Genomic DNA, 22,927 nt, shown 5'->3' on the forward strand with positions numbered 1-22,927 from the left:
TGTGCACCATTCAACTAGCCTTTCAACTTCATCTCTATAGGCTGCCTCCTTGCTGTTGAAGATCTGTCCCACCACAGTAGTGTCATCAGCAAATTTTATACTGTAAACACAACCTTTGAATCACATTACATAAATGAAGTCTTTTAAAAATGTTTTTTTTCTTCTGTCTCTTTTTCTTTTCATGTTTTTTTAGACACTGTTGATTTTCTGTTCTTCTGTCTCTTTTCTTCTTTTTTTCACTTCAGTCACTCTGTTGATTATAAAGATATGGAAGTAAAAAATTAACTCATTGAACTGAAACATGTAAATGTAAACAAAGTCAGAACTTGACTAATCTGTAAGCTGGACCTAAGTATTATGTTAACTCATAGTCCCTGAACTTTGTAGGCATCTTCACAAGTCTCCCACTTCTGGTGCTGTAGGTGGGAGCAGCTGGAGTGGGGTTGTTTGGTTCACAGGCAGGAGTGCGCTGGTCTCGCAGGGCCTGTGATGCACTGTCCTCTCTCTGTGAAGCGATGGGTTGCTCCAGCATTTCATCGTCGTCTTCTCTGTGTAGACTGGGGTGGATTCTCCTCAGATGACGACGGTTTCTCCGGAATGTGACACCACTGGGAGTCTGTACACTGTATGCACGTGGTTCCACTCTTTTGCTTAGGACAGTAGCTGGTTCCCAGCCACGACATGTTGCCATGTGAACTGTGGTACCACGAGCAAACTCTGGCAGAGTCTTTGTGTTGTGGTTGTAGTAGTGCTCTTGCCTGGCTTGTAGGTGTTTCAGCCTAGAGTGAAATCTATGCGGGACAGCTGGTTGCAGGACAGCTGTGGAGCTTGGCAAGGTGCTTCACAGTACTCTTCCCATCAGGACTTGTGCTGGTGAAAACTCTGTGCCAGTCAGTGGAGTGTTTCGTAGTGACAGGAGAGCTAATTGCGGGTCTGTGCCAGTCTGTGTTGCCTTTTTAAGTGCATGCTTTACTGCAGGGGTGGCCACGTTCAGTCCTCGAGAGCCACATTCCTGACACTCTTAGTTGTCTCCCTGCTCCAACACACCTGAATCCAATGAAAGGCTCATTAAAAGTCTGCTAACAAGTCTTTCATTGGATTCAGGTGTGTTGGAGCAGGGAGACAACTAAGAGTGTCAGGAATGTGGCTCTCGAGGACCGAACGTGGCCACCCCTGCTTTACTGTCTTTACCATTCTCTCTGCAAGGCCGTTTGATTGTGGATATCCATGGCTGGAGTGGACAAACTTTATGCCCCATGACGACGCAAACTGTCTCATTTCAGAGCTGGCGAAAGGAACATGATCGCTTACCAGCTCTTTTGGGATTCCATGTCTGGCGAGGGGACGGTCTTCATCTTGCGTATGACTGCGTAGGCCAGGGGTGGCCAAGTTCGGTCCTCGAGACCCACCTTCCTGACACTCTTACTTGTCTCCATGCTCCAACACACCTGAATCCAATGAAAGACTCGTTAGCAGACTTTTAGTGAGCCTTTCATTGGATTCAGGTGTGTTGGAGCAGGGAGACAACTAAGAGTGTCAGGAAGGTGGCTCTCGAGGACCGAACTTGGTCACCCCTGGCGTAGGCAGTTTTGTCAGGTAAGTGGAGCACCTCTGGGTATTTTGACATGTAATCCACCATCAGGAGGTATGACTGTCCATGTAGCTCAAAGATGTCAGCCCCAGTCTTCAGCCATGACAGCTCAGGTACCTTGTGTGGAATCAGAGGTTCTTTGTGATTCTGTGGCTGGAGTTGTTGGCATGGGCTGCAGCTTTCCACCATGTGTTCAATGTCATGCGTCATACCTGGCCAGTACATCACTTTTCTTGCCTGTGCTTTCATCCGCTGTATCCCCTGGTGTGCGAGGTGCAGTCTGTCAAGCATCAGCTGCTTCACACTCTGTGGGATCACAATCCTGTCACCAGTCATCAGTATGCCATCCCTGATGCTGATGGAGTTTCGCATAGGCCTGTACTGGTGTAGATTGATGGAAACACTGCTCCGTCGTCTCGACCAGCCTTTGTTGTGTAGCTCAAACACCTGTTGCAGTACATTGTCTGTCACTGTGGCCACCTTGAGCTTTGAGAGAGTGTCTGCATCGAGTGCGTCTGGCTTCCATTTAGGGATGTCCCGATCCGATCACATGATCGGAAATCGGGCCCGATCACGTGGTTTCAGACTTGATCCAAATCGGACTTTGCATCCCGATCAGGAATCCGATATAGATTTTATCCTCATTATTTTGATCAGCACTATTTCAGGCTCGTTAATCATTGCAGATTAATGGGCCTTCATGCGTCGGAAGCGTCAGAGGCGTGAGACGCGTTGCTTTTTAGAGGCGTCAGAAGTGTCGCTTTAGCTCGGATTTTGACGTGACGCTTCTGACGGGAGCGCTCATTGCCGCTTGTCGGCAGGCTGACGCGGTCAAAGTTCAACCCAATCTTTTTTTTTTTTTTTTTAATTGAACAAGAGAAAAAACATAACACGCGCAAAGTTTCTTTTGCAGAACTGTTGTTTGTGTTTTTAAGCACTCAGCCTGACGCCTCAATGGAACGACAAGAGGATGATGGACACTTTCCCACCAAAACTCTTGCTCAGTCATCCTTCCGTGCGCAGCAGGACCCAGTGCTGACCAAGTCCTCAGGACGACGATCTGTCATCTGATTAACAAAAAGAAAAAACAAATTGTCCTGTGATCGTTTGTCTGCAAAACGGAGTGAGAGATGGTGTGCACACGAGCAACGTGCGCACTCATCACATTTAGGAGCGCGTCTTAAAGAGCTTCCGTCTTCATTCATGTTCACTGTGCTGCTCTGAACCTGTTGAACACTGATAAAGCATCAAAGAGACACTGAGGACTGTCAGGACGCAAATGTAAGTTGTTTTTTTTTTTTTTTTTTTACTTTTACTTTTCAGGTTGACTTTTGAACTTTCGACGCTCTGAGCTGTGACGTAGCTTCGCGCTGTCCAATAGGAACGACGCGTCGGGCCAAAACACGGAAGACTAGACTAAATGGACTGCATTTACTTTTCCATCTGCATCAGACGCTCAAAGCGCTTTACAATTATGCCTCACATTCACCCCGATGTCAGGGTGCTGCCATACAAGGCACTCACTACACACCAGGAGCAATAGGGGATTGACCTTGCCCAAGGGCCCTTAGTGATTTTCCAGTCAGGCGGGGATTTGAACCACAGATCAGTGCAGAAACCACGTGTCTGAAGTAAAATCCTTGGAAATGTTTTTTGTTGTTGTTGTTTGTTACCTCAAAATTTCTGATTACTGTTTAAAAAAGTTTAGAACACTTGTAATTAAATAGCTAAATCAATAAATGGTTCTTTAAAAACCTGTCATCTATAAATTAAAACCACCTGTTGTTTCAGATTAGATAATTTCTTGTTTAACATAAGGAACCTTTGACATTTATTTTTAGACAAAATAACATGGAAATTTGTACATTTTTTAAGTCTGGTAGATTATTACTTGATTGTTCAAGCTACCTCAAGGAGAAGTGCACTGTTTAAGTGATAAATAATAAAATAAGGTCATTAAAATGAAATTATTATATATTCAGCATTTGTTCATTGTTCATTCAGTTTTTTAAAGTATCGGATTGGGACTCGGTATCGGCAGATACTCAAAATCAGATGACTCGGAATCGGATCTGGGCCAAAAAAACCTGATCGGGACATCCCTACTTCCATTGCATGCACTACTCTCTCCTTGAACAGATCCTCTTTCGCGTCATCCTTGCAGTCAGTGACATCAGCGCTGGACAGGGTATCAGCAATGTGCATGTCATTGCCTGCAGTGTAGGTTATTCTCAGTTCATACCGTTGGAGCTGCAATAGCATGCGCTGAAGTCGTGTTAGTGCCTTGCTCAGATGCTTTTTGAAGATGACTTCTAGTGGCTTATGGTCTGATTGTACAGTCACTGTGTTGCCACAGACATGCTGGTGAAAGCACTTGGTTGCGAAAGCTATTGCCAGCAGCTCTTTCTCTATCTGAGCATAATTCTTCTCAGACTCTGTGAGTGCTCGTGAAGCATAAGACAGTGGCCTACCTTCCTGCAGCAGACAGTATAGTATGGACAGTCGCACTGTATGGTGAGTGGCTTGCTCTGGTCGAAGAACTGGAGTACTGGGGCCTGCATGAGGGCGGTCTGGAGCTTGTCTAGTGCAGCAGTGTGTTCATCACTCCAGTGCCAGGCAGCATCTTTTCGTAGCAGTTCTCTGAGTGGGCTTGTGATCATGGCTTTGTTTGGGATGTATTGGCAGAGATACCTTGTCATTCCCAGTAGCCTCTGTAGTCCTTTCTTGTCCTCAGGCTGCGGCATGTTTCTGATGGCTAACACCTTGGACTCGTCCAGCTTCACACCCTTCGAGGTGACAACATGTCCCATGTATCTGATTGAGTCCACCTTGTATTGAATTTTCTCTTTGTTGAATTTGATGTTGTTTCTCTGTGCAGTGTCCATGACTTTCTGCAGAATGGCATCATGCTCTTCCTCAGACGCAGCGGCAATGATCATGTCGTCTGCAATTATATGCACTTCTTCAATGTTGCCAAATGTCTCACAGTTTTTCTGTTGGAAAACCTCGCTGGCGGACTTAATGCCAAAGGAAGTCTCTTGAAGTGAAACCTGCCCCACGGTGTGCTGAATGTGCAGAGCATTGAGGGGGGCTTGTCCAGTCTCACTTGCCAGTATCCATCCTTTTCATCTAAGATGGAGAAGATGGTTTTCCCTGACAGCCTGTGGAGTACTTCTTCTGGGGTAGGTATTGAGAAGTGCTGTCTCTTGATCGCCTCATTCAGGTCACGAGGGTCCAAGCACACCCTGAGCGACCCGTTTTTCTTCTCTGTAATGACAAGGCTATTTACCCATTCTGTGGGCTCTGTCACAGGTACGATGACATCTCTTTCGACAAGTTCTTCCAGCGTGGTTTTCAGCCTGTCCATGACAGCGATGGGGATTTAAATGCAGCCGTGCACTACTGGGGTCACATGTGGTCTGTGTGAATGTGATGCACCCCGGGAAACTGTCCCAGACCACTGAAGATGGAGGGGTAGGCGTACACTAACTCCTCTTTTGTGGCTGGTGCCTTGACTGCGATGGTCTCCATTCTTTTCACCAGCTTCAGCTGTTCACATATGTCTCTGCCTAATATTGGAGTGGAGGAGTGCTTGGTGATGAAGAACTGAAGATCTGACTTTGTCCTGGCCACATCACAGGTAAGACTCACGGTGCCTTCTGGCTTCAGACGTGTTCCTCCATAAGCCAGGAGAGCTATGCGGGTGGGCTGCAGCTGATGAGGACCCGGAATCTTCTGCAAAATGCTCAGAGGGAGCACATTCATGTCTGCCCCAGTGTCCAATTTAAACTTGACCTCGTATCAATCCACAGAGACGGCTCTCACTAAAGTGGTGAATGATCTTCTGCTTACAATGGATTCGGAGACCACTACAGTTCTGTTGCTGTTAGATCTCAGTGCTGCATTTGATACAGTGGATCATCAAATTCTACTTGATAGGCTGAAAACTCATTTTGGGATTACTGGGAGTGCCCTTGCATGGGTGACGTCATACTTGACCAGTCATTCTCACTGTGTTTTGTACAGTAACACTACCTCTAACCTTAGTGATATGAAATTTGGGGTTCCACAGGGGTCTGTCTTAGGCCCCCTGCTTTTCTCCCTTTATATAGCACCCCTTGGGCACATATTGTGGCGTTTTGGGATTACCTTTCACTGCTATGCAGATGATACTCAGTTATACATGCCGATAACTGCTGGTAATCTCGTTCACATAAAATCCTTAGAAGATTGCCTTGCATCAGTGAGAAGTTGGATGTCTAGAAACTTCCTACTTTTAAACTCTGTTAAGACTGAAATAATGGTTCTTGGTCCAGTGAGACATCGGCATCAATTTGGCCAGTTAACGCTCAGCCTCGGCTCATCACTGACAAAGTGAGGAACCTTGGGGTAATTTTTGATCCTTCATTGTTTTTTGGCCTCCATATTAGAAATATTACAAGGACTGCTTTCTTCCACCTGCGAAATATAGCGAAGATTCGTCCCATCCTGTCTATGGCTGATGCTGAGAGCCTAATTCATGCATTTATCTCTTCTAGATTGGACTACAATGTTCTGTTTTCTGGTTTACCGCAGTCTAGCATTAGGGGTCTCCAGTTGGTTCAAAATGCTGCAGCCAGACTTTTGACACGAAGCAGAAGGTTGGACCACATTACACCCATTTTGGCATCCCTTCACTGGCTTCCTGTCCTAGTGAGATCAGATTTTAAGGTTCTGCTACTAACCTATAAAATTATTCATGGACTGGCACCTCCCTACCTAGCTGACCTAATTAAATCTTACGTACTGGCCCGGGCTTTATGTTCTCAGGGTGCAGGACTACTTTGTGTCCCTAAGGTGAATAAGAAGTCTGCGGGTCACAGAGCTTTCTCTTATCGTGCCCCTGCTCTGTGGAATGATCTCTCTGCATCAATAAAACAATCAGATTCTGTGGAGATTTTCAAGTCCAGACTTAAGACACACTTATTTTCCCTTTCCTATGGCTAGCATACTGGTACAGTTTTGTTTTACGCTTTTTACTCTTTTAATTCATTTATTAGTAATTGGAGTGGGCTGCGGCCTGAACTTTACCTAAATTCTGGGTCTTTTAGTGAAGTTTAGGGCTAGTGGCCGGCAATCACCTTAGTATTTCTCTGTTTTTCTTGTTGTTTAATGCTGGCAAATTATACAGTATTTTTTGTCTTTCTGATGCCTGATTCTGTTTTTTCTCTCTGTTTAAGGTGCAGCTCCATCCAGAGATGGGAGTTGTATTCGTGTCGGCGATCCTCCTGTCCTGTGCGGCAATAGCATTTCTTGTATATTCGTCCATTTGTCCGTGAACTGTTCTGTAATTTATGTTTGTAGCATGGCCCAAGCAGAGGGTCACCCCTTTGAGTCTGGTCTGCTTGAGTTTTCTTCCTCAGAGGGAGTTTTTCCTTACCACTGTTGCTCTGGGGGTTGGTAAGGTTAGACCTTATCTGTGTGAAGCGCTTTGAGGCAACTCTGTTGTGATTTGGCACTATATAAATGAAAATAAATTGAAATTGAATTGAAATTGACCTCTGTGTTTTGTATTTTGGCTGTTGTGTACCACGCATTATCCTGCTGACTGTTTTTGTGTCCAGCACAGGACATAGTCCCTATGAACAGAGATTCGACCTCAAGATCATGCAGGCCTCGGGCAGTGGCTCCTCTATCTTGTGTTGATGCGCACATCTTCGCGTAGTGGTTCCTCTTGTTGCAGTTGTGGCGTATGATGCCAAACGCTGGACATTGACGAGGTTTATGTGCCCCGCCGCACTTTCTGCATGTGGTTACGTTTGCTGCTTGTGCCTTTGTTTTTTCTTGTGGTCTTGGCTTTCTTTTCATGCCCGCTCTCCCCTTCTCCGAGCTAGCTGACACCTTGTGAAGAGCCTCCTCTGACGCCTCTGGCTGAGCTGATCGCATGGCACGCATCTGTGATTTAGCGACTTCTGCTGCTCTGCAGATATCGACTGCTTTATCTAAAGTCAAGTCTGTTTCTCTCAGTAGTCGCTCTTTCACACGAACATCAGGCACAGTAAACCCAAGCTTATCTCTTATCATGTCATTCTCAGTCATTTCAAACTCACAGTTTTTACATTTCTGGCGAAGTTCCATCACAAACCGGTCAACGTTAACTCCTTCTGGCATGGGTAGTGACCAAAACTGATGGCGCTCAAACACGATGTTCTTCTTTGAAATGCAGTATTTTCTCGAAGGCATCCAGTATAACGTTGAGTGTAGGTTCACCAGGTTGACCATCCACTTCCTCTGTTTCAACATCGAGGGTGTTGTAGATCTCTAACGCATCCTCACCGACCGTGTGTAGCATGATGGCAATCTTCACCGGTTCATCCTTCTCGTCCGCGCTCGTAGCCGCCATGTACAGCTTGAAACGTTGCTCCCACTGGCGCCAATTCTCGCTAAGGTTGCCTGTTAGCACTAGCGGTGCAGGTGGCTTGAACTGGTCCATGCTAACGTTAACGTTCGGTCACGCGATGTAAACGTAAAACTAAACTTTCTTCTTACCACAGCGGAGTAACGACGAAAACTAATGGTGTCTCGTGTCTCATGTGGATGAAGAAAAAAACCTCTTCTGACACCATGTTGTGTACTTGTTACACTATAAAATTAAACGGTGAGGCATATTTACGGGTGAACACTTTATATGTGACCTTTATTCTGCCGCTCACATACTACACTGAAGAACAGACTCGACAAATCAAATACTGATGAGCTCCCTTAGGGTGAACTAATCGATCGATGATGATCCCAGATCATTCTAACAATATACTACAAACATGCCCCTCCCAAGTCTGAAGCACAAGGTAGCAGCTAACCTCGGTTTGGGTGTTTATTAAATCATATTTTTGGCAGTGCAAGATGGTTCCCATAACAGAATGCGTTATGGACAGAAAAAGTTATCTACGGCATATATCTTCAGTAATCAATCAATCAATTTTTTTATATAGCGCCAAATCACAACAAACAGTTGCCCCAAGGCGCTTTATATTGTAAGGCAAGGCCATACAATAATTATGTAAAACCCCAACGGTCAAAACGACCCCCTGTGAGCAAGCACTTGGCTACAGTGATCAACTTAATCGTGCATTAAGTTGATCTACCGACAGCTGCTAAAGGTGCTAACACCGTTAGCACACAACATTAAATAAGACAAGAGTTTCACTCATTATTGCAACAGGGACATCTTTGATGATCCGTTAGGGCACTTCACTGCACAACAAGCCGTATTATTCTGGGTGTTTGTAATAAAAATACTCCAAACAGACACAAAAGTGAGTGACTCAATTCTGGTCAAAGACTACGAGAGGAGTCATCGATGGACACAGCTGCTGTCACTCAAAGCAACCATGCCCACAAAATCAGAAGTTGTATATTTAAATTGGGGATCATCCCCAAAAGATTATCAGCAAACTGGGCATTATTAAAATTTGGAGCATAGGCATTCCGCAGAACAACCAGATTGTGCTGGATAGTCCCTACAATAAATAAATAAGTTTCATTTGTCTCTGTGATCTTTTTTAAAATTAAGTTCAGCACTGACACTCACTGATTCCAAGAAAGTGGGTACCATATTTCCTTGATTAAAAACCCAGCTGTTTTTTTTTTTCCTCAAAAAAACTTTTTTGCTCACACCCCCTGCCTAAATGAGGCAGGGCGTAATTCAAGGCCGGTGATTATTAACAAAATGCTGCTTGCTGCCTGCAGTGTAATATGGTGTTAAGTTTCACACATATCCCTGGGTGTGACTAACCAAAGACAACTGCTGTAGATCACAGCCCTCAGCATGGCTGTGATCCCGTGCACCTGCTAAATCAGAGACCGCAAAGGGCTGTGTTTTGTCACTTTTATGTTTTCACTCCTTCCTCTCCCATCATATTTTAATAGTTTTTGCAGTGAGCCCGCCAGTTACATTTCAAACATGTCTCAGTTACATGTGGCAGAAAAGTACACAAACTTCACAACAGGGAGTCTGAAAAAGACACTCAAATGATTCACAATTCACGGAGCGACATTATGCATACCTTAACGTTGGTTTGGAGGTTGATGATTGTATGATGAAATGGAGCTAGTTGAGGCAAAAATTAATCCAGAAAAGCCACTGTTTGTGTGGTAAATTGCATAAAGACACGATGGAGAACTTTGAAAGGGTCACACGCATGTTGAAGTCATTGCATGGCCACGGAAGTTACAGAATTGCAGAAGCATAAATCAGGCTTTAGGATTTTAAGGTACCACTCCAACGCAGACTTAGAAAAAAAAGTGACTTGACCAAATGTAATCTTATTGTTATGGAATCATTGACAATTATTTTAGTAAAAACCAATGAGATAAAGCACAGTGTGTGTATCAGTATTATTATGAAACATCTATATTGGAAATTTGTACAAATTGTAATCATGGTAGTCTGCTTTTTTTGTGGTTGGAGTGACAGGCAGGCATGACTGACAGGCTCGTCAGTCCAGGGCGGACCCAACTGACTCTGAGGGCAGGCTAGGCACCCTAAGCCCCGTCCATGATGCCGGGACTGGGCTCCACAAGCACTGGCCATTACGTTTTGGACTTGACTTAGTTGAATCGACTGCTTTTCCTTTCTTAGCATTTTATTTACACAGGTATCGGGTTCAGATACCGATCCAATAATTCACGTATCGGAAAATAGAGATCCAACATGTGTCATTTTCCGATACCGGAGAAGAGCCACTGTGAATCCTCTCAACTGCTGTTTTTTGCTCTCTGCTGTTTGCTGACCAGTGGGAGGAGGAGGGGAGGTTTTCTGAAGCTGGGCTGTTTGCGAGAACTCTCTTCGGCAGTGTTCTATCTGCGGGTAACGGCAAATTTCTGCTCGGCTCTCGGGTTCAAATTGTCTGTTCATCGAACATGGATTTTCCGAAAAATTAACTGAATTGCTGCTGAAAATGTGTGCTAAAAGTTAGCTGCTTCACTGTCCTGAGGCTGTAAAACACCAGCTTAGCATGCAGCCGAGGAGAAGCCGAACAGAGATTCTGTTCACTGAAAGGCAGAAAAGTCTCCATTAAAATCTAGACGCACTAGATTTTAATGGTGATGGTACATTTATTTTACAGTTGAAAGGCTTCGTGTTTCCAAAAAGTTTGAAATTTGCGCAGCACGAAAACTTCTGTTTTCGAGAGGAAGGAAAAGAGAGAGACGGAGGGACAGAGAAAGAGAGTGAGAGAGAGAGAAAGAGAGCAAAAGTGAGAAAGCGAGCAAGAAAGTGAGAAAGCAAGCGAAAGAGAAAAAGCGAGCTAGAGAGAAAGAGAGAGAGAAAGAGCAAAACACCTTCTGGCATATTGCAGCTGAACATTCAGGTCTCCTTTTAAGAAAATCATCATATAAAATCAACAATAATGATGATAATAAAATTAAAGCAAACAGAGCTCTGGTATCGGATCAGAAAAGTATCGATATCGGCAGATATCCAAATTCAGGTATCGGGATCGGATTGCAAGCGAAAAATTATGGATCGGTGCATCCCTAATTTTATTGCAAATACAGTATCTGAGATAATATGGCTTACTGTGTGGACCATCAAAGAGTCACTGCTTCAGTATTTTTGTTGACTGAAATTGTAGTAATATTTTTATTCATTTAAATTTATTGGGATATTTTGAGATTGTAATATTTTGAGATTAGTTTCAAATAAATTAGTTAAATTGAGATTAGTTGGTGGGCTCCAGTTTGGTGGGCTCGGGGTCTCATCACTGCCTTTTGCAGATGGTGGTCTTGTTGGCTTCATCGGCCGGTGACTTCTAACACTCACTGGATCGGTTCGCAGCCAAGTGTGAAGCGACTGGGATGAGGATCAGCAGCTCTAAATCTGAGGCCATGGTTCTCAGCAGGAAACCCATGGATTGCCTACTTCATGTAGGGAATGCGGTCTTGCCCCAAGTGAAGGAGTTCAAGTATCCCGGAGTCTTGTTCACGAGTGAGGGGACAATGGAGCGTGAGATTGACCAGACAATTGGCACAGCAGGAGCGGTATTGCATTCGCTCTACCATACTGTTATGACGAAAAGGGAGCTGAGCCAAAAGGTGAAGCTCTCAATCTACTGATCAGTCTTCGTTGCTACTCTCAACTATGATCATGAGGGTTTGGTCATGACCAAAAGAACTAGATCATGGGTACAAGTGGCCGAAATGGGCGTCCTTAGGAGGGTGGATAAGATGAGAAGCTCGGTCATCCGGGTAGCTTGACGTAGAGCCACTGCTCCTTCGCATTGAAAGGACCTAGCTAAGGTGGTTCGGTAAGGATGCATCCTGGGCGCCTCCCTAGGGAGGTGTTCCAGGCATGTCCACCTGGGAAGAGACCCCGGGGAAGACCCAGGACTACGTGGAGAGATTATATCTCCACACTGGCCTGGGAATGCCTCTGGATCCCCCAGTCAGAGGTGGTCATTGTGGCCCGGGAAAGGGAAGTCTGGAGTCCCCTGCTGGAGCTGTTGCCCCCTCGACCCGATCCCAGATAAGCTGTTGAAGATGAGTGATGAGAGTTTCAAATAAGACAACCATGTCTTTAAAAATAAAGTGGAGGTTGTCGTACTGTTTAAGTTATATGTTAGCACCATTAGCTAACATATGACCAAGTTGCCTACTCATTAATATGCTAACATCAGCACTAACGTTAGCGCCATGTTACCACCAGTGATGATGCAGTAGATACTAAGGTGATATGCCGATCATACGTTTTAATACCTGCACTCAAACCACTGCCCAGTCCACAAAAGTGTCAAAATCAAAGTGAACTTTATTGTCAATCAAGCCATGCAACAGTACATTACACAGAAGACTGAAATTGCATTTCCCCAAACTCCAAATGTGCAGTAACAGAGGCTAAATTAGACATACAACTAAATATAAACTGGACATGAGACATCACTAGGACATAAAATGCAAATAAATATCAGTAACAGAACAACAATCAACACAACATATAGACAACAGTGAGCATACATTTCCAACACTGTCACAGTGTTTCAGAATGTAGTCAGTTGAGGTATGTTACTGGAGTGCAATAGTACTGAGTACAACAATATAGGTGCAATGTGGCAAAAGTGCAGAGTAGCAGCATGGCGATGAATAAGTTTGTAAACGTTTTTGTTTTTTGTGTGTTAAAAGTGTGTTAATAGTTGTTAGTAGTTGCGAGATGAAGGCATGCTTTTGCTTAATTTATACCACCCAGGTTGCGCTGGTCTTGCCCGCATTTCACCTCTTTATCTGTTTATGGGTTGACTGAGAGTTAAGCAGAGCTGTCCTATTTGAGCTTCAAAACCACTCTTCAAAAAACCTACGGGCAACGTCCCAGAGTATTTGTCCAGTATATATAAAGAGTTCAGATGCAAAATCCAGTATCTCCAAAACCATAAATTTTTAGTTGAGGCCAACATGTACTTGGCTGTCAAGGGGACCATCAGTGTGCAAAATATGAAATAATTTGAACAAACTGTTTTCATTTTATTGATGAAAGTCTGTGCATTTCCGAATAGGGTTTCCTTTAAATCTCCATTTTCAACTGCATTTTTCTCCATTTAAAGAGAAGAACACTTACTGGGTTTTGCATCTGAACTCTTCATATGCAGTCTATGGTTCTTACAGACATAGCACAGTTGAAAGCTCAGCATGATGAGTGTCACATAAAACCAACATGACGGCTGTCACAGGGAAGTGACATATTAAAGCTGACTTTGATGAGATTGAGATGAGGCAGGGGAACCTTTCATCACCATTACCACCTGTCAAAGCTGGACACAGAAGATAGAAGGCAGAGGTGTAGATGGGCAGACAGGTAGGAAGGAGGGCGATTGGGTCACTGTAAGGTTAGGAGAGGAGGAACACAGTGGGTATATTAGTAAGTGGCTTATGTCCACGCTGGTGTACATGCTGACTACAACCTCCTGAGATCATAATCCAAAGTGATCTGCTCAGTTTTGCTGTGGACTACAACTCTTGTACTCTCAGCAGTGGTGTAATAAATGAATAAACAAAAACAAAAACTTGTGTGGACTGCTTGTTCTCGACACAATGTTGTTGCTGTTCAGCCACCGTCTCAGACTGACATCAGGACAACAAAGCTCCCTCAGAAGCCTCAGCAACATTAATGTATCCGAGGGGACATGGCGACCCTTATTCTCCCATAAGGTGCAGTCTTTCTGGACAGTTAAATGTTTACACATAGGTTGTCTGAATCTGACAGGATATTCTTTTTTTTATTATTTTAACTTATCAGATTGTATGTACTCTTCAAGCAAACTGCTGAATTATGAAATATGATTGCACAGAATCATCCAGCATTGCTTGCTTTTGAAGTATGGAAAAGACAGTTTTTGTAAGATAAGATGAGCACAAGCTGTTTTCTTTCAGTTATGTAGCAAACCCTATTTTTCCAACTGAGATAGCAGTGTTTCCTGGCCTGGATGCTCACCAGAGTGTGGCCAAAGCTTATCTCAGGTGTTTTTTGGAAAACAAATGAAAAGGTTGGTTGTGCAAAGCATACAATTTTCTTTGCTTGATTTCTCTCACTCTCGCTCTCTAACACTGCCAATTTGACTACAAATTAATGATTGGGAAGAGCAGTGCTGAGTTCACATTTTGGTAGTTAAAAAAAACATACATACAGTTGTCATAGTAGAATTCCACTTTTATGCAAAGGTGAACTACAGATGACGACATGAGGCACTATTATTTTTCAATGTGAATGACACAGACATTTATTTAATTGAAAGCTACAGTAGAATTTTTGAGTTTTATGCAACATTATATTAAAACAGGAAGTCCTGGCTCTGATGACTTTTTATGAGGTTATAGATTAATTCTTTTCTGTAATATCACACAAATTATTCACGTTTATCTAATTAAAATGGGATGACGCTGCACTTACATAATCCATCTCTCCCTAAGCCATCTGTATTCTCTCAGTCCACCCAGATGTCAGTGGGTACCAGCCTTTGGCGGGTGGAGTAACCTTTTATGAACTGGCATCCCATCCAGAGTGAGTCGTAAACGCTAATCTAGTTCACCCACGCTATGGAATCTCGGGATTATCTCCAGCCACATGGACCTCAGGGACTACATACAGTTAAATTCCTATAAACGTATGGATACCATATCAAAAGTCATTCTGGACTTTAGGTTTTTTTTATTTTGTTTTTCCTGGGCGCACAGTTGTGGTAGAGCTACAAAGGAATGTGTATTCTAAACTCAATCCTGAAGTGCATTTATTGTAAATAGATTCAGCAAAACCAATTAAATCAATTTTTCTCTTTCTTCTTTCTTTGCTGTCTACTCCCTCCTCTGTCATTTTTGTTGTATATCTCTCTCTCTCTCTCTCTCTCTCTCTCTCTCTCTCTCCCGTTTTCTTTCTGTCATACAGGTGGAGCGAGAAATAGCAATTCTGAAGCTCATAGAACACCCACATGTTTTAAAGCTACACGATGTCTACGAAAATAAAAAATACTTGTAAGTATCACTCCCACACAGTTATGAGTTTGCATAAACAGTTTTAGACCTGTTTCATGTTTTTCCACAACCTTCATCAGTCAAAACATTCAGATTCCAAAAAGAATCAAATGTGACATTTTTTTTCCTGTTTATATTAAAGAAACAAATCAATATTACCAATCAAATTGCATGATAACAGTTGCTTGTCATCAAATAATAAAATGATTGCAAAAATTCCTTAAAACACAGCTCAGTTATCCAAAAAATAAATCTTGTAACTTTAAAGCTGCATGGGCTTTCAGCTTTTTAAGATTTTAGTCATAAAAATAATTTTCTTTGGCACCACTATACTTTTATTTATTAGCCTTCAAATAGGGGATTCATAATATGACATTGCTAACATGATCGACATTTGCGTTGTCTAGAAAAAAAATAATAAATAGTTCCCTTGAAGTGGAAAATGCAAATGAACAGATGGCCTTATACTACTTATGGTAGTGACCCTTACAGTCTATGATAGCAACATCATAGAACACATATTCGCTTCCCTGAGGGATGCTGGGAAGCACATGGTGCCAGCCAATCAGAATAAAGATGCATGGTGATATCATCTGGCTGTTCTTTTGAATAAAATAATCCAACATGGTGAGAAATGTTCCGAAACAGCTTATTTCTATATAAAACTAATGTTTCTCACATATTTTGTAAATGTTAGCAAAAAATAAACACTTTTAAATAGAAAAATGCTGTTTTTGAGACCAGGTAACAACTCTGAAGTGATTTACAAGACATCTCACTGGGCGTTAAACCGTGTACGCACATCATGTGAGTCAAAGGTAACTTCCGGTACTTTCAATATAAATGGTTTCAGTTTTCACATAATTAGTAAAATGGAGATAAGCTGTGTGTCATCACAGGATGTCAGAAAAAAATGTGCCTGTCTTGATAGTCCAGCTCATGGTGAGTTAGTTGTGGTGAGTCAACGGCAGCCAGATAAATTCAAAAGAACACGCCAGGCAGTGAAAGGAAAATGTGATTGAAAAGTTCAAGTCAGGAGCTGAATAAAAGAAAATTTCAAAGGCACTGAATATCCCTCACAGTCCAGTTAAATTACTGGGAAAGAATATGACACAGCTGAAATGTGCCTTGAAACAGTCGTCTTCAAAATCTAGAGTGACTGACAAGGAAGAGATGAGTCAGGGAAGCCACAGGATACCATGATAACAGTATTCATCATTGTAGTTACAGAAATATCTATTAATACAGTAAAACTAACATATAATGGATTCAGGTGGACCAGCGAATTTTGTCCGTTATAATTGAAATCCGTTATATGTATAAAACATAGAAAATCTGTTATGTATAAAATGGACAAAATCTGTTGTACAGTAGTGTTCAGAATAATAGTAGTGCTATGTGACTAAAAAGATTAATCCAGGTTTTCAGAATAATAGTAGTGCTATGTGACTAAAAAGATTAATCCAGGTTTTAAGTATATTAAGTATATTAAGTTTTAAGTATATTCTCACATATCCAACAAGACCAAGCATTCATGATATGCACACTCTTAAGGCTATGAAATTGGGCTATTAGTAAAAAAAAAGTAGAAAGGGGGGTGTTCACAATAATAGTAGCATCTTCATTAGTTACTTCATCCAAACCATCAACATGTTTATTAGACCCCATTCCTACCAGGCTGCTCAAGGAAGCCCTACCATTATTTAATGCTTCGATCTTAAATATGATCAATCTATCTTTGTTAGTTGGCTATGTACCACAGGCTTTTAAGGTGGCAGTAATTAAACCATTACTTAAAAAGCCATCACTTGACCCAGCTATCTTAGCTAATTATAGGCCAATCTCCAACCTTCCTTTTCTCTCAAAAATTCTTGAAAGGGTAGTTGTAAAACAGCTAACTGATCATCTGCAGAGGAATGGTCTATTTGAAGAGTTTCAGTCAGGTTTTAGAATTCATCATAGTACAGAAACAGCATTAGTGAAGGTTACAAATGATCTTCTTATGGCCTCGGACAGTGGACTCATCTCTGTGCTTGTTCTGTTAGACCTCAGTGCTGCTTTTGATACGGTTGACCATAAAATTTTATTACAGAGATTAGAGCATGCCATAGGTATTAAAGGCACTGCGCTGCGGTGGTTTGAATCATATTTGTCTAATAGATTACAATTTGTTCATGTAAATGGGGAATCTTCTTCACAGACTAAAGTTAATTATGGAGTTCCACAAGGTTCTGTGCTAGGACCAATTTTATTCACTTTATACATGCTTCCCTTAGGCAGTATTATTAGACGGTATTGCTTAAATTTTCATTGTTACGCAGATGATACCCAGCTTTATCTATCCATGAAGCCAGAGGACACACACCAATTAGCTAAACTGCAGGATTGTCTTACAGACATAAAGACATGGATGACCTCTAATTTCCTGCTTTTAAACTCAGATAAAACTGAAGTTATTGTATTTGGCCCCACAAATCTTAGAAACATGGTGTCTAACCAGATCCTTACTCTGGATGGCATTACCCTGACCTCTAGTAATACTGTGAGAAATCTTGGAGTCATTTTTGATCAGGATATGTCATTCAAAGCGCATATTAAACAAATATGTAGGACTGCTTTTTTGCATTTACGCAATATCTCTAAAATCAGAAAGGTCTTGTCTCAGAGTGATGCTGAAAAACTAATTCATGCATTTATTTCCTCTAGGCTGGACTATTGTAATTCATTATTATCAGGTTGTCCTAAAAGTTCCCTAAAAAGCCTTCAGTTAATTCAAAATGCTGCAGCTAGAGTACTGACGGGGACTAGAAGAAGAGAGCATATCTCACCCATATTGGCCTCTCTTCATTGGCTTCCTGTTAATTCTAGAATAGAATTTAAAATTCTTCTTCTTACTTATAAGGTTTTGAATAATCAGGTCCCATCTTATCTTAGGGACCTCGTAGTACCATATCACCCCAATAGAGCGCTTCGCTCTCAGACTGCAGGCTTACTTGTAGTTCCTAGGGTTTGTAAGAGTAGAATGGGAGGCAGAGCCTTCAGCTTTCAGGCTCCTCTCCTGTGGAACCAGCTCCCAATTCAGATCAGGGAGACAGACACCCTCTCTACTTTTAAGATTAGGCTTAAAACTTTCCTTTTTGCTAAAGCTTATAGTTAGGGCTGGATCAGGTGACCCTGAACCATCCCTTAGTTATGCTGCTATAGACGTAGACTGCTGGGGGGTTACCATGATGCACTGTTTCTTTCTCTTTTTGCTCTGTATGCACCACTCTGCATTTAATCATTAGTGATCGATCTCTGCTCCCCTCCACAGCATGTCTTTTTCCCGGTTCTCTCCCTTAGCCCCAACCAGTCCCAGCAGAAGACTGCCCCTCCCTGAGCCTGGTTCTGCTGGAGGTTTCTTCCTGTTAAAAGGGAGTTTTTCCTTCCCACTGTAGCCAAGTGCTTGCTCACAGGGGGTCGTTTTGACCGTTGGGGTTTTACATAATTATTGTATGGCCTTGCCTTACAATATAAAGCGCCTTGGGGCAACTGTTTGTTGTGATTTGGCGCTATATAAAAAAAATTGATTGATTGATTGATTGCTTTGACGTTACAAACTCAAAACTATTATGTTCAAACTGCTTTTTTAGCAATCCTGTGAAGAATCACTAAACTAGTATTTAGTTGTATAGCCACAGTTTTTCATGATTTCTTCACATCTGCGAGGCATGGAGTCAACCAACTTGTGGCAACTTTCAGCTGTTAGTCCACTTCAAGATTCTTTAACAACATTCCACAATTCATTCACATTTCTTGCTTTTGCTTCAGAAACAGCTTTTTTGATGTCACCCCGCAAGTTCTCAATTGGATTTAGGTCCCGGGATTGGGCAGGCCACTCCAAAACATTAATTTTGTTGGTTTGGAACCAAGATTTTGCTGGTTTACTAGTGTGCTTGGGGTCATTGTCTTGTTGAAACACCCATTTCAACGGCATGTCCTCTTCAGCATAAGGCAACATGACCTCTTCAAGTATTTTGACATATCCAAACTGATCCATGATACCTGGTATGAGATATATACAACCCCTGGCAAAAATTATGGAATCACCAGCCTCTGAGGATGTTCATTCAGTTGTTTAATTTTGTAGAAAAAAAGCAGATCACAGACATGACACAAAACTAAAGTCATTTCAAATGGCAACTTTCTGGCTTTAAGAAACACTATAAGAAATCAAGAAAAAAAGATTGTGGCAGTCAGTAACGGTTACTTTTTTAGACCAAGCAGAGGAAAAAAATATGGAATCACTCAATTCTGAGGAAAAAATTATGGAATCACCCTGTAAATTTTCATCCCCAAAACTAACACCTGCATCATATCAGATCTGCTTGTTAGTCTGCATCTAAAAAGGAGTGAACACACCTTGGAGAGCTGTTGCATCAAGTGGACTGACATGAATCATGGCTCCAACACGAGAGATGTCAATTGAAACAAAGGAGAGGATTATCAAACTCTTAAAAGAGAGTAAATCATCACGCAATGTTGCAAAAGATGTTGGTTGTTCACAGTCAGCTGTGTCTAAACTCTGGACCAAATACAAACAACATGGGAAGGTTGTTAATGGCAAACATACTGGTAGACCAAGGAAGACAAAGCATCAAGACAGAAAACTTAAAGCAATATGTCTCAAAAATCGAAAAATATACAACAAAACAAATGAGGAACGAATGGGAGGAAACTGGAGTCAACGTCTGTGACCGAACTGTAAGAAGCCGCCTAAAGGAAATGGGATTTACATACAGAAAAGCTAAACGAAAGGCATCATTAACACCTAAACAGAAAAAAACAAGGTTACAATGGGCTAAGGAAAAGCAATTGTGGACTGTGGATGACTGGATGAAAGTCATATTCAGTGATGAATCTCGAATCTGCATTGGGCAAGGTGATGATGCTGGAACTTTTGTTTGGTGCCTTTCCAATGAGATTTATGAAGATGACTGCCTGAAGAGAACATGTAAATTTCCACAGTCATTGATGATATGGGGCTGCATGTCAGGTAAAGGCACTGGGGAGATGGCTGTCATTACATCATCAATAAATGCACAAGTTTATGTTGATATTTTGGACAATTGAAAGGATGTTTGGGGATGATGAAATCATTTTTCAAGATGATAATGCATCTTGCCATAGAGCAAAAACTGCAAAAACATTCCTTGCAAAAAGACACATAGGGTCAATGTCATGGCATAGGGTCAATGTCAATGAGCAGATCTGATTTGATGCAGGTGTTAATTTGGGGGATGAAAATTTACAGGGTGATTCCATAATTTTTTCCTCAGAATTGAGTGATTCCATATTTTTTTCCTCTGCTTGGTCTAAAAAAGTAACCGTTACTGACTGCCACAATCTTTTTTTTCTTGATTTCTTATAGTGTTTCTTAAAGCCAGAAAGTTGCCATTTGAAATTACTTTAGTTTTGTGTCATGTCTGTGATCTGCTTTTTTTCTACAAAATTAAACAACTGAATGAACATCATCCGAGGCCAGTGATTCCATAATTTTTGCCAGGGGTTGTAGGCCCAACACCATAGTAGGAGAAACATGCCCATATCATGATGCTTGCACCACCATGCTTCACTGTCTTCACTGTGAACTGTGGCTTGAATTCAGAGTTTGGGGGTCGTCTCACAAACTATCTGCCGCCCTTGGACCCAAAAAGAACAGTTTTATTCTCATCAGTCCACAAAATATTCCTCCATTTTTCTTTAGGCCAGTTGATGTGTTCTTTGGCAAATTGTAACCTCTTCTGCACATGTCTTTTATTTAACAGAGGGACTTTGCGGGGGATTCTTGCACATAAATTAGCTTCACACAGGCATCTTCTAACTGTGACAGCACTTACAGGTAACTCCAGACTGTCTTTGATCATCCTGGAGCTGATCAATGGGTGAGCCTTTGCCATTCTGGTTATTCTTCTATCCATTTTGATGGTTGTTTTCCATTTTCTTCCACGCGTCTCTGTTTTTTTGTCCATTTTAAAGCATTGGAGATCATTGTAGATGAAGAGCCTATAATTTTTTGCACCTGAGTATAACTTTTCCCCTCTCCAATCAGCTTTTTAATCAAACTACGCTGTTCTTCTGAGCAATGTCTTGAACGTCCCATTTTCCTCAGGCTTTCAAAGAGAAAAGCATGTTCAACAGGTGCTGGCTTCATCCTTAAATAGGGGACACCTGATTCACACCTGTTTGTTCCACAAAACTGACTAACTCACTGACTGAATGCCACACTACTATTATTGTGAACACATCCTTTTCTACTTTTTTTACTAATAGACCAATTTCATAGCCTTAAGAGTGTGTATATCATGAATGCTTGGTCTTGTTGGATTTGTGAGACTCTACTGAATCTACTGGTACCTTGTTTCCATGTAACAATAAGAAATATACTCAAAACCTGGATTAATCCTTTTAGTCACATAGCACTACTATTATTCTGAACGCTACTGTATGTATGTAATGGATTAGTTACAGTCAGGAGGTGTCGAACGATCTGCAGGGAATCCTGAATCGGGATGTACCTCATTTAATGACCGGGTCAAAAATTCCTCTGAAAAAAATAAAGGCCTGCCTTAAATAAGCTTCTGGCATTATGTCCATTAATAAGGTTACATTTGGTTGAGTCACTCTTTTTCTAAGTCCGCTGCAGAGTACACCTTAAAATCCTCTGCAGCTCTGTAACTCCGTGGCATGTAGCGACATTGACATGCATGACAGTTTTAAAGTTCTCTGTCATGTCTTTATGTTATCTTTCTGGATTATGCTTTTCTGGGCCCAGTTTCATAAAGCAGTCTAATCTCAAATAAACTCATTTAGTTGATGAATGTTGCGATGTTAGTTGTTGCACAAGGTGCGTAGTCGGCTAAAATTTCATGTTACGCGTCTAAAGTTTTTAGCCTGGTACAGAGGAGGCTAATCTTATTTTAGTTGACAAAACTTCAGTGTCTTACCTCAAAAAAATCATGGCTATCTTGTACCACCACTTGATGGAACACTCAAGAACACTGGGTGTTGTTATGCTGAGCAACGTTGTGTGCACAAAAAGCCTTGACGGAACTGTAGAAGAAGAAGCGTGAAACTGCTAGGTTAAGTGCTAAGTAAGTCATTCTGCAGTTTGTATGGGTCCGTAAATGTTAATAAAGCCAGTTAACGAAACAAGGGCTACATAGTTCATGACAACAACCAACCTGAAAGTATACAAAACAGTCGCACATTGGAGCCGTTTCTTGGCAACTGCACATGCAAGCCCGTTATGCCCGTGAAAACTGTCAAGGTGAGACAGCCAATCTACAAGTCGATGTGAAACGGTGATTAGACGGATAATGTTGGGTGTCTAACCATAGTCGACTAAGAAAGTTTAGTAGACTAAACAATTACATTGCTTTATGAAACCGGTCCCTGGATTTGTCCCTCAATGAACTCTTCTTTCTACAATCATCTACTGTACTGCCAAATCACAGGTAAGGTGTATAATTTCCTCTATGAATTGCAGGTCATTTCAGCGTCATTTTCTGACTTCATGTTGTGAAGTTTGTCATATTTGTGGACTTTTCTATCAAACATATTTGATCCATGATCGAAATGTAATCGGTGGACATATCACAACCTTTGCGTCTCTGATTTAGCAGGTGCACGTCAGGCTGTGGGTCCCGGGTCTGAGCATGGTTTGAAAGAAAATAAACGGACGGACTTTTAATCACAGAAATATAGTACCCACTTTCCTTGAATCGAGTATCAGTGCTGAGCTTTAATTTAATACCTCTGTTACTGGGCACGTCCAGACTACTTTGGTACATGCGAGAGGTT

General features: G+C 41.8%; 1 protein-coding gene across 1 annotated transcript in view; it reads left to right on the top strand.

Moving 5' to 3' along the window:
- Positions 1–22,927, top strand: part of brsk2a (BR serine/threonine kinase 2a) — a 721,035-nt gene that overhangs the window by 471,198 nt on the left and 226,910 nt on the right. Inside the window, 1 exon segment of the mRNA XM_034176871.1 lies at positions 15,000–15,085. Within this exon segment, the coding sequence (XP_034032762.1) occupies positions 15,000–15,085 (86 nt within the window).

This window comes from Thalassophryne amazonica, chromosome 8 (genome assembly GCF_902500255.1).
Source record: "Thalassophryne amazonica chromosome 8, fThaAma1.1, whole genome shotgun sequence".
Classification (NCBI taxonomy): Eukaryota; Metazoa; Chordata; class Actinopteri; order Batrachoidiformes; family Batrachoididae; genus Thalassophryne; species Thalassophryne amazonica.